The sequence below is a fragment of the Rhinolophus sinicus genome, linkage group LG02 (assembly GCF_036562045.2).
Source record: "Rhinolophus sinicus isolate RSC01 linkage group LG02, ASM3656204v1, whole genome shotgun sequence".
Taxonomy (NCBI): Eukaryota; Metazoa; Chordata; class Mammalia; order Chiroptera; family Rhinolophidae; genus Rhinolophus; species Rhinolophus sinicus.
In genome coordinates this window covers 43,243,672-43,257,279 of record NC_133752.1, presented here as the reverse complement: position 1 = coordinate 43,257,279, position 13,608 = coordinate 43,243,672, and the positions used below count along the sequence as shown (strand labels likewise).

Sequence of the window (13,608 nt, the reverse complement as noted above, 5' to 3'; positions counted from 1 at the left end):
GGAGTAATGCTTAAAATCCTCTTAGAGCATGAGGAATCCGGAGGGCTAGAGGAATGCAGGAGATAAAGGCAGTGTAATCTAGAGATATGCATGTGTGAAGCAGGGGACATAAAACAGCATTTTGCATTTCAGTTTTGTAGGAATGAGCAAAGGTTGTATGAAAGTTGGAAATGAAAAACTTTGAAGTTTCAGAAATAAGTAATAGCAGATAAGGAAAGGCACTATATGCTATGCTAGAATTTTGACTTTTTTTTTTTTTCCTGAAAGAGGAAGTGATTAGCTGTTAAATTAAGAAGTGATGTAATTAATACCCATTTAGGAAAATATTGCTGGCAGATAGGGAAAGTGATAGAAAACCAGTTTAGAGACTTATTGCAGTCAGTCGGGTAAGAAGCAATAAGTACCTAGAAAAGTCAGTGAGATATAGAGAGGAGTGAGTCCAAGAAATATCAAGGAAATAGAGATTGAAGTGCTTGGTTCCTAGTGAATAAGACCTGAACAGATAGGATGCCTTCCTGGTTATCTTAGAAAACAGGAAGATTTTGGGAGAAATAAATATTATAGAAGTGAAGTTTTGGGGAAGGGGAAAAGGATGTTGAAATAAAGGTTGAGTTGAAATGTCTGCAGGGCAATGCTGAGTATATGCCCAGTAAGTAGTTTTATTCATGGCTTGAAGCTTGAAGATAGATAGGTCTAAATTAAGTATTTGTATCTGAGTTACCACCATAGAGCAATAGAGACCATAGATGTGAATGCATTGTGTACATAGAGACTGTGGCTGAGTGTACATTCAGAGTAAGATTAAATGCCCAGAGATCTCTAGTGAAAGGCATAAATATTATAGACGAGTCATTAAAGATAAAGACTGTAACATGGCCATTGGATTGGGAACTAATATTTAATAATAGTAGGGTAATAAATTGTACCTAACATATTTCTTTTAGAGTATAGGTTTTTGTGTGGTTTTTTTTTTCCCCACTGACTATGTATGTACAGTTATCGAAGGAAAGAATTTAGGATGACTCCCTGGTTGCTATCTTAGTTAATAAAATGGGCAAGTGGATATCCAAAGGAAAAAAAGTGATACAAGAAAAATATGTGTGTATATCATGTATAACATAATATTTTTGGATACATTAGTTTATTTTGCAATTTAGAATATTATGAAAATATCACACTGTAGAGGAAATTTCAGTTTCATTAGTCAGATGTAATTATCTCCCACTGTATGAAGCTGACTTTCCTTATCAAGAGCAAAGTGAAAGGGCTAAGCCTATTATGTCGTCTCTTTGATGTTTTTATAGGATATAATGAAAGATGAATGCTCAATGCTGAAGCTGCAGCTGAAAGAGAGGGATGAACTCATTTCCCAACTTCAGGAAGAGCTGGTAAGTGATAACAAGTGTACTTTCTTTGCAAGGTTACATGCTATAAACCCTCCAATAATTTATTAACACTAATATTAATTATTAATAAACTGTTAGTGATTCAATCTGATTAATTATCCATTTTATAATCTGATAGTAATGAGGAGTTGACAATCTGAAAAATGGAGAGCATGTTTTATAATATGTATTGAACTTTAGATAATTCTAGAAACAGACCACTGAACAGGTTAGTCATTTCAGTTGAATCTACCAAAAATTGTGAAGGCTAAGACCACATTTTACTTTGTAAAGTGCATGACTGAACTCCATGCTACTTTACCTAGGGATACAAACATGTAATATGAAGTAAATTACTTATTCATCCTACAAACAAAAACAGATTTAACTTTTTGTTTTCATAAGGCTACCAAAAGTGTATTAACCTAATGTGACTTTTGTTAATATAGGTATTATGGTTTGTAAATCCTAAATGTAAATATTATATAAAACCTGAAATGCATATAGTTCATGTTTTCAGGGTGTGTTTTTTTCATCATAAAAAAATGTAATAAATCCTCCTTTTATGACATGAGAACACATTTGGTAGTGGGCATACATAGTAGTGGGCGTTACTTTTCTAAGTATGTGTTTTCTACTTCGGATGATTTCAGATCTGTCTACAGATTTGACTACATTAGCAATGATGTATTGTTTAATTATTAAATATAATATGAAAAACAGATTTTATAGGCCATCAAGCTTCTGAGAACTCTTAACATGCTAGTGGGATGGCAGACAAATTTAGAGCATATTTGTTTGACTCTTGACAACTGACAACATTTTTAGTGAGACTTGACCTTCATTTGTCCTGTTCTATGACTGGGTTGATGCTCATTATTGGTCCCGTGAGTATAGTATTATTGTTGATTTAGGGAAATTTTAAATCCTTGTATAAGTGGAACTGGACCATTCAAACATGTGTTGTTCAAAGGTCAACTTGTATCCAATTTGAGTAATTCAAGTTAAAGTGGAAAAAAAAAATACATTTGTGCTTCATTTTACTAACTCAGCCAACAAAGGACTATTCTTTTCAGAAAGAGGGGTACTAAATTACTCTATTTATAGCTATGTAATATTGGCTCTAAAATAATTTCTCATTTTATTCAACAAAGAAAGTCTAATTTTTTTATGTTTTAAATCTGATCACAACTAATATTGAAGAAAAAAAATAAAACTTTCTGAGTTAATTATCTAGCTTAGACGGTGCAGGTAGTTGTGCTGGGCATTGCCAAAGGTCCCTGGGGAGAATCATTGCCTTAGGGATACTAGATTAAGTTATAGTCCCCAGTGAAATTGTATGTTACAGGACAAATGTCTACCTGATAATCAGGAAAAAACAAAAATTCTGAACGAAGGATGGGCCTTTCTTTTGACTATTACATGCATAGCTATTTTCATGACATTTTAGACTGTTAGGGCTGTCATAACAAAATACCATAGGCTGTGTGTTTTAAACAACACATTTTCTCACAGCCCCGGAGGCTACAAGTCCAAGATCAGGGTGCCAGCATGATTGGGTGCTGGTGAAAGCTCTTTTTTCCTGGGTGGCAAATGGCTGCTTCTAAGTTTCTAGCTGTATGCCAGCGTCCTTTGCAGAGTGCATGTGCTTGGAGAAAGGGAGAGGGAGAGGGAAAAGGGGCTCAATTCTCTGATGTCTCTTCTTATAAAGACACTAATCCCATCATGAGGGCCCTACCCTCAGGACCTCATCTAAACTCAACCATCTTCCAAAGACCCCATCTCCAAATACCATCACACAGAGGGTAGGGTGTCAACATATGAACTTGGGAGGGATGTGGTTTAGTCCATGGCACATACTGTTTATGTTCATGCCTATTTATTAGCAAGTAAAATTGTGAACAAAATTCTATTCTTTTAAATTAAGCACTAAATGCACACTTATAACATTGTCATTCTTTCTCTGTGATTTCAGAATTATTACCGTAGTTCTACTGTTCTTTCATGGTGGTTTGGTAGATTCTACAAAGCATAAATATCCAAAGAAGCTCAAAATGATAATGTTGATTTAAATGATATATTTTGGTAAAAATGTTTGGGGAAACTGTCCACATTATTAACTGCGTTTCTAACACAAGTGTATTTTGTAATCACACTTTAAATTTACCCCTACCTGTTCTCTTTTTAAAAAAGAAAGCAAATGGGTTGTATCCTTGGGAACACTTTCAAGATATTTGAAATTATTATCCCTGAACTTTGTATGTAATTATTATCCCTAAAATTTGTAGGTATCACTTAGGTTGGTGAGATTTACTGATTGTTTTAACAGATAATTCTTTGCACATTATAATGTCCAGTGGGATATTAAATATTAGAATATCAGTGTCCTGGGATTGTACATGTAATGGGGCAACAATTGGTGAAAACAAAAAACATACTCTTCAAGCAGGAGTTTTTGGTTTGGTAAACCGGAAGGAACGGGTCCACACATGGGATATTGGGATATTTACTCCCAACTACATTATAATAGAATACAATCTCTGCTCTGCTATGAGGTAATGTGAAGGGCACTAGCTAGTCATATCTATATGGCATGGGCAATGGAAATAGTACTTTTTATGTTGATAACTAAATTTTGTCTTGTATTGGTCTTATAAAATGTGTTCACAAAAAATGGAATAAGCCAAACACTATTTAAATTATCATACCAATTTTAAGACCACTTTCCCATCACATGAGATCTCTAAAATGTTTTTATTTTCACTTATCTCCTCTCCCATAGCAACTTACATGAATTTTGCTGAGCTTGTTGAGGACTTTTAGTGACTTCGGTTCTTTTAGTTGGTTTTCCTTTGAAACATATTTCTTCTCCTTTAAAAATTCTTATTTGTGATTAATATTTGCAAACCCCTAATTATAGTATTTTCTATTTAGATTTAAATTATGTATAGTGTAAGATTTATCACACATTACTGCTTCCGTCTTTCTTCATCTTTCTCCATTTTACGGTCTCTTCTGATTCATTTATGGTTTGGTTAGAAATCTCTCCCAAGTGTTTCCTTCAGATGGTGTATTGATGATGTAGTCTCTAAGTTTTTGACTATCCCTTTACCATGAAAGATGAACGATTCTGCTATGGATTGAGCTGTGTTCCCCAAAAATTCGTATGTTGAAGCCCTAATCCCCAACATGACTGCATTAGAGATAGGGCTTTTAGGAGGTAATTAGGGTTAAATGAAGTCATAAGGGTGGAGTCCTAATTCAATAAGATTGGTGACTTTGTAAGAAGATAAAAAGAGAGAGAAATATCTTCTTTACATGGCCAGGCACCAAGGAAAGGCCATGTGGGCTCACAGAGAGAAGGCAGCTGACTGCAAGCCAGGAATAGAGCCTTTAGTAGGGCCCAACCATGCTGGAACCCTAAACGTGGACTTCTACCCTCCAGACTATGAGAAAATTAAGTTCTGCTTTGTTAGTGACCCAGTGGTATGGCAGCCTGAGCTAAGACAGACACCATGTCTAAGCATAGTCTTTTTAGGTCTTGGTCCTTTTTTCTTAGTAAATAAAATACCATGTATTATTATTATATTATTATTAAAATTTATTGGAGTGAAAATGGTTAGTGAAATTACATAGGTTTCAAGTGTATAGTTCTGTAATACATCATCTATATATCACATTGTGTGTTCACCCAGAGTTAGTTCTCCTTCCATCACCGTATATTTAACACCCTTTACTCTCTTTGGCCCCCTTACCCTCTGGTACCTACTAAACTGTTGTCTGTGTCTATGAGTTTTTGTTTCTTTGTTTGTCTTGTAACTTTGTTGCTTTTAGTTTTATATCCCTCATATCAGTGAAGTGGTATGGTTTTTGACTTTTTCTATCTGACCTTTTTCACTTAGCATGTTGTCACATATGACATTTTTTCATCTGTTCTTATGCAGAGTAGTATTCCATTGTGTTTATATACCATATCTTCTTTATCCAATTATCTATCGAAGGACACTTTGGTTGTTTCCATGTCTTGGCCACTGTAAATAAAGCTGCAATGAACATCGGAGCACATATATCTTTACAGATAAATGTTTTCATATTTTTGGGGTACAAACCTAGGAAAGGGATTGCTGGGTCATATGGTAATTCTATTCTCAATATTTTGAGGAACGTCCGCACTGCCTTCCATAGTGGCTGCACCAATCTGCATTCCCACCAACAGTGTATGAGGGTTCCTTTTTGTCCACAGCCTCTCCAACACTTGTTATTATTTGTCTTGTTGATGATAGCCATTCAGTCTGGTGTGAGGTGATATCCCATTGTGATTTGTATTCATATTTCTCTGATGATTTGTGATGTTGAGCATCTTTTAATATGTCTATGGCCACCTGTATATCCTCTTTGGAGAAATACCTGTTCAGGTCCTCTGCCCATTTTTTAATTGGATTGTTTGTCTTTTATTGTTGAGTTGCGTTAGCTCCTTATATGTTTTGGATACGAGCCCCTTCCTGAAGGCACTCTTTGCAAATATTTTCTCCCATTCAATTGGTTGCCTCTTTATTTTGTTGATGGTTTCCTTTGGTGAGCAGAAGATTTTTAATTATTATAGTCCCATTCATTTATTTTAGCTTTTAATTCCCTTGCCCTTGAGGTCAAATTCATAAAATGTTCTTTGAACTCAAGGTACATAAATTTAGTACCTTTGTTTTCTTCTATGCAGTTTATTGTTTCAGGTTGTATGTTTAGGTCTTTAATCCATTTTGAGTTAATTTTTGTACATGGTGATAGATAGCAAGCTAGTTTCATTCTTTTGTATGTGTCTGTCCAATTCTCCCAGCACCATTTATTGAAGAGGCTGTCTTTTCTCCATTGTATGTTTTTGGATCCTTTATTGAAAATTATCTGTCCATATTTGTGTTAGTTTGTTTCTAGGTTCTCAGTTCTATTCTATTGGTCTGTGTGTTTGTTTTTCTGTCAACACCAAGCTGTTTTGATTATTATTGCCCTGTAGTACAAGCTGACGTCAGGGAGTGTGATACCTCCAGCATTGTTATTTTTTCTTAGGATTGTTTTGGCTATTTGGGGCCTTTTGTGGTTCCATTTTGTTGTCGTTGTTTGTTTGTTGTTTTGTTTTTAATTTAGGTGCTGCACATGACATTTTTCTATGGCTTACCTAGGTGTGTGACTCTTTTTCTGCTGTAATTCTGACCAGTATCAGTAATCCTATTCTGTCCATTCAAGTGTTCCTTTAAATTATTTTTTTCCTCAAGTCTTCCTTCAAATTACAGAATATGTTTCCTCCTAGAACCCATATTTCCATACTTGGTCTCATAGATCTATCCTTTGAGTCCCTTATACTTTTCTCTGCTTATTGAACTATTTGTCTTTAGCCGAGATTTCTTCCATTAATATTCTAAGGCACTAATTTGATTCTCAACAATGGCTATGTTTTTATAGTGTTTGAATATTTGAATATTTGAATAAATATTCAAATTCAAAATTATATTTTAATCTAGAGTATAATTTTATATGTTTAAATTATATCCTGTTAAATATGCTTAATATTTTGGTATTGTAAGTTTGTTATTTGTGTGGGACAGCGTTCCTATTGTACTTGCAGTGGCCAGTCCTCAATGTTGCTTGTGCTTCCTTCCTAGGTTCTTCCTTGGCCCTTTAAATATCCACAATTACTTTATTTTGCTTGTTTATTTTTCTGTTCATCTTTAGTACTCAGGCAAAAATAAATAAATAAATAAACCACTGATAGTCAAAGGCTCCATAGAACCTGCTTTGTTGGCTGGTAACAATAAACAAACTTGAAGGATATTAGCCATTGGTTTTCTTTTGTGACACCCAGCGATCTCCTCAGTTACAAATGATACTACATCACTGGCCATTCTGGGTGACTGCTCTGCAGTTTTTCTAGCCTGAAATACTCTGCAGATCTTCCTAGGATAAGAAATCAGGAAAATATCACCCTTCTTGCAAGAGGAGATATATTCCATCAGCAGTTTTCTTTCCAGAACCTTGATTTCTCATTCTCAACCCAGGCATATTGGCTGCTAGCCCAATGGATCCAGCTAAGCCTGGAGGAGAACAAAATCTTGAGCCTGCTCTCATCTTTAACTCCTCTCAGAGCCTAAACTGTCCCACGTATGCCACTGAGCCTTGCCTTTCTGCCCCAAACTCTGCTTCAGCTCACGAGAAGTTAGTGTCAACTTGGGAAAGGATAGTGTCAGGAAATTATACTCAGTGTACCATCTTTTGAGCCTCTTTCTTCATGTACCCTGTGATGAGCAAATACAGAATGGTAATTGTATTATGCAGTCTCCCCCTCCACAATGTATTTCTTTGCAAAGCTTCAGTGACAGCCATATTACATGAAACACCAAAGCATACACACGTTTAATCAACTTTACGTTGGGTTCGAAGATTAAATAAGAAATACAGCAAAGGAAACATTTCTTCCCTTCATCTTCCCGTGGCCTTACTTTTCTTTCCTGGAAGAGGAGAATGACTGAATATAAAAATGTATAAAAATAAGGATATGAGTGTCTAGCCTAATTGCCTATGTGATTAGATTTAGGTATCTTTCTTTCTTGGCCTCAGTTTCTTCAATTGTCAAATTATATTATCATAATACTAAAACTATAGAAAATATTAAATAATCATCAATAATGAATTTGATAGATTACAATATATTTATATAATTATGGTATATATTATATGTGTAATATATATTTACATTGCTGTGTATTAATAAAATTAAGTGTGGAGAATGGCATATATTAGGTTGGTGCAAAAGTAATTGTGGTTTAAAAAGTTAAAAATAATTACAAAAACCGCAATTTCTTTAGCACCCACCTAACAGTATAACATGATATAAAAATATATGAAGTGTGATCAGAAAATATGGTGAATGTTTAAATTTTTAAAAATTGTTACAATGAAAGACACATTGCCTCAAAATATCTCCCTTCACTTCGAACACACTTATCCCATTGTTCTTGCCACTTTCTGAAGCATTTCTGGAAGTCCTCTTTCATGAGTGTCTTTGAGTATTTAAGAAATGATGTGTGTAGAAAATGGGCTGAGAAATGGACAAATGGTTTCATCCTCCATCATAACAATGCTTCATGCCACACATCGCTTCTGGTATATGGCAATTTCTGTCAAATAAAAACACTGCAGTGTGTCATCATCCACCTTATTCACCGGATCTGGCACCGTGCAATTTCTAGCTGTTCCACAAAGTCAAAATGACCATGAAAGGAAAACATTTTTAATTGATTCAGGACATCGAGGCAGCCATGACAGCACAACTGAAGACACTGATAGAAGAGGACTTACAGAACTGCTTCAGAAAGTGGCAAGAACAATAGGATGAGTGTGTTTGAAGCGCGGATGATTATTTTGAGGGGGATTGATTGCAATGTGTCTTTTACTGTATTTTTTTGTTGTTGTTATTTAAACATTCACTGCATTTTTTCATCACATTTTATGCATGCATAGAAAGTTTAATATAATTAATTTTCTTTAGGTAACATGAGACTTGTTCAGTTTCTGTTTTATATAATGTGGTAGTGTTTCACTTTTAATAACAAGTATATATTCCTTTTACAATAAAAAAAACCATGTATATCTCTTTGGAATATAAAGGCAGAATGTAGATTGAGCTCAGTAGTTTTTATTCGATGATGTGTGTATGTGGGAAGGAATGTCTTAGCCTGCTTGGACTGCTATCACAAAATATGATATACTGAATGGCTTAAACAACAGGCATTTGTTACAGTTCTGAAGGTGGGAAGTCCAAGATGTTGGCAGAGTCAATGTCTGGTGAGGGCCTTCTTTCTGATTTCTAGAAGACTTTTCTCCTTGTGTCCTCACCAGGCCTTTGTTTGGTGCATGCAGTCAGGAAGAAAGGGGGAGAGCTCCTGTGACTACCTCTTCTCATGAGAACACTAATCCTATCAGGAAAGCCTCCACCTTCATGACTTAATGTAACCCCAATATCATCCAAAGTCCCACTTTGAAATACCATTATTTTGGGAGTTAGGATTTGAACATAGCAATTTTGGGTGACACAAGCATTTTGTCTGTAACAGAGAAATGAGTATCATAAAGGTCTTGTGAAATTACACCCCTCCACCACAAGTAATTAATGATAGCAGTTATGATTTTGCTGTTTTTTCAATTCTCCTTAAGATTCTAATTGAGAAAAAGTCACACCTGAGAATAAAAATCAAAAAAATAAACCAAACATGGGGGTGAGATGTTTGCTGAGGACTACTATGAATTATTAGATCTGAAGAAGAAATAAGATAAAAAGCTATAACACATACTTCACTGAGAATTATTCAGTATCATGTTGATTGGGCAGGATATTATAATTAATTGAAGGCATGGAAAGGAACCAACATTTAAAGTTGGGATGATAGGAAACTTTTTTCTTAATACTTAAATAATATATGCACATATTTAAATAATGTTTCCATTTATTTTGTAGAATATATTGAACCTTTTGAATATTAGAAATGACTCACCCACACAAAGATTTGGGGATTTCATGAATTTGCTTGATTAAGATATTTAATGCACAAGTGTGGGTTTAGATGAAAAGTCTAAACATAGTGGCTAAAGGTAAGAATACTTAATTAGAATCAATTATTAATAAAAGGTGTTTAATCACATATTTAACCTTAGATTTAACTTTAACTATTATATTTAATGATATAAGGCAAATAAATGTTTTTCTCACTTACGAGATTATTTTAGATGTCTTTTTCTCCTCAGATTTAGTGAAGGTAGCAGTAAAGAATGTAGTATAATTTTATTGTTAGTATAAAACTGAGGGACATTGTAAATATTACCTTCTTGTGCCAAAATCTGAGAGATTTATTATAAATGTCAATAGTGAAGTGTAGCCTTGTGTTTTAGGGGTAAAGATATTTTCTTGTAAATGATTATTAATATTATAAATTGTTTCAGAAACCTTATAAATTGTTTCATACTTTGGTTGAAAAGTGTGCCATGTATGATGTCAGAAATTGAAGAAAGTGTATTTGGTATTTATGGATTGACTCAAAATATTTTTTAAAAAGTTGAAGGTAACTTTAAAGGTTATTAAATAAAAACTTTAATTAGACCTGAAGCTGAAGATTAAAATTTAATTGCCCTGATTAAGATCATTACATCATGCTGTGGACTGACTGTTTTTCCAGTAATTTAGACACCTATTACTTACACTGCTAAAAATATTCAATGAATTTATATGAAGAACCACATTAGAAAAGTGAATTGTCAGTAGCTCTAAGCTTTTATAGTGTCTGCCGTTTCACACTTTTCCCTTTGGAATTTTTATTTATTTTCTAGCTGATTTGAGTACAAAGTGTCAGATGTGGCTTTTTATAGTATATTAAAATGAAAAAAAAAATCTATTTAAAAGACCAGTTTAAATGGGTCACCCAAAAACAAGTTTTCTGGGCATAAAAATTTTTTAGCCCTATCTTAAAATAAATATACACTTTAATACAGCCCTCATTAAAACAATAAAGAAAAATAAAACAAGGAAAAACAAAAATACTTCCCATGCTTGCTTTTATAATCTCCCTCTGTTTACCGACATGACAACATTTATACTTGTCTGACGGTAATGAAAGCTATCAGTTACCTTAACTACCACATGTTTATGGGCTAATCTATAAAGGGATACACTGATTGTAAGGCACTTAAAACAATAAAAAAATGACTAAAATCATCTGTATCTACTATTACCATAGGCCAAAAATTCCAAAATGTTAGTGTTAAGACTCCTTCTTGAAAATATTTTGTGTGGGCCTAATTTCTAATTTAGTAAATCCAGGTTATGAGACTGACTTTTACATTTTACACACATGTACTTTTAAACATTTTGTTATCACATTGTTATTACTCATCCGTTAATATACACTGTATTTTAAATCAAAGTTAATTGGGAGAACTTCCAGTTATAAAGTTAAAACATGCACAGAAATTAAGGTAAGAGTCATCATTTAGAATCATCCAGCAAGCTTTAAGCTCAATACGTATTTCCAACCCCTATGTTACTACATATTAATTAATGTATTCGATAAATTCAAAATAAGCAATGAGAGCATAATTATTGTAAAGATGAAAGAATGGTTCTTGAGTTACTTCAGTTCTGGCCTTTGATATAAACATTTGGAGTACTTATTTTTAAGACTTCCACAAATAGAGTGAGGACTGTGTGGTATACGTTTTTGGAGGAATGCTTGCATAATCTGGCTGGTTTAATAATCAAATTAACATGAGGTAAACTAATAAGAGAAAGTAACTAAATTTATTATGTATGTATACACAGAAGTGCTATAAGAATATGAGACCAGAGGACAAATCTGGCAGTTGAGACTTATGTGCCATTCTTGAGCTAAGGAGAAGGGGTAGTGGTGGGGAGAGGGGTGCTTTGGGACCTCAGAAGACAGGAAGGCAATTCACTTAGAGATAGAAAAGCAAATGTTTGGTAAACAAATGTTGCTGGGCTATCTTTAATAATGGGACACAGAGAGGGCCTTACTAGGTTCCTCCCTCTCTATCAAACATATTAAACTATAGTTGTCTTGATGACATCTCCCGCCCTGAAGCAGTCCCTCTCTCTAAATTCTTTTAGGAAGTTAGGGGGAAGATCAAAGGTTTATCCTGAGTCTTTTCTGTTATTTTCTTTTTCCTTATAAATAAGCAGCTTAACATAATCAATATTTTAAAGAGGCATATTTTGGGTGGCAAATTCTGTTCCCCTCACTTGCAAATTTTAATTTGTACGTTAAATATTTTACTGAATTTTAATATCTTTAAATCTGTACTTTATTTTTTTCATTTTAAATTATATGTTTTAAAACTAACACACTAATAAAAAAAGTTACATCAGGGAACGATTTAGTAGCTTCCTAGATTGTATCTTTTGTAGACTTTTATTAAATAAATATGTTTATTAAAAAACTTATTATTTTTGAATGATCATATTTACAAAGTTCAATACAACAAAGGCTTAACTAGCCACATTTCTATTCTGGCCATTACTGATATCCATTTTATGTCATGATTATTATTGTCAACATAAGAAATGCCTAAACCTGTAGAGAATTTTAATGAGTTTATTTGAGCCAAACTGACGACAATTGCTAGGAAGCAAAATCTCAAGGAATTAAGAAAATGCTCTGGAGAACAGCAGTTTATTTTATTTTATTAGTTTCAGTTGTATAAAACAACATAATGATTAGACATTTATACCCCTTACAAAGTGATAACCCCGCAAGTCTACTACCCCTCTGATATAGTACATAGCTGTTATGATATCATTGACTATATTCCCTATGCTGTATAGGGAATATGCATTACATCCCATGACTATAGTTGACATTCAGTATTATTCTACTCAAGCTTCAGGTGTACAGCACAGTGGTCAGGCATCTTATTTTGTACATTATAATCAGACATAAGGAGGGTTACATGAAATCCATCGGTGGTAGATTAAGAGGGCAGAATAAAGCATAGTGGGGAAATCTCAGGGAAAGGATAAAAAGTAAAATGGAGAGACACATTATTTTACATTGGTGAGTATGTGATAGTTAATAATAAACATTCGTGGCACATAGAGATGGTATTTGGGGAACAAGATAACAATAAGGGGTTCTATGGTCTCCTGCTTTGGTGTGATGGATTGTATCCTGAGGAGTCCAGAAAAAGGGACTATGGTGACATTCCAAGGGTATGTTAGGTTCAGTGCAAAAAAGACAAACAGACTCACTTAAGGTAAAGATTGACCCTTGTCAAGGAAGCTACAGGCCAAGGATATGACTACTGGCCATGGCACACTTTTATTAATAGTTAGGAATTTTTGTATGGATACTATTCTATATAGTTTTGGTCTCTTTGTTAGTGGGTCTGCCATGCTGACCTACCCTGAGCTTGTCAGGTTTAGTATGTGACCCCTTTTTCATCTACGTGATTTAAAGTAAGTTTTTTTATGGAAGAGGGTTTTACAAATGATCTTTTCCAGGTATCCAGCAGAGCACGTATATCACTGAGTTGAACACTTCCTCCTCCTACAATGTAGATCTCTTCCTGAAATGTAAATACTAACTCCAGAAAGCCATATCACAGAAAAGAAGTTATAAAAAATTCTTTTTTGTTACTAAACCCTTTGTTCTCATTCAAAGCAAATATTGAAAAT

General features: G+C 34.0%; 1 protein-coding gene across 4 annotated transcripts in view; it reads left to right on the top strand.

The window, feature by feature from the left end:
- The window catches only part of CCSER1 (coiled-coil serine rich protein 1), a 1,114,085-nt gene that overhangs the window by 523,591 nt on the left and 576,886 nt on the right, over positions 1–13,608 (top strand). For all 4 annotated transcript variants that reach the window (XM_074323491.1, XM_074323495.1, XM_074323500.1 and 1 more), the window contains exon 8: positions 1,305–1,388. In XM_074323491.1, coding sequence (XP_074179592.1) covers positions 1,305–1,388 — 84 coding nt within the window. The remainder of the gene's footprint in view (positions 1–1,304; positions 1,389–13,608) is intronic.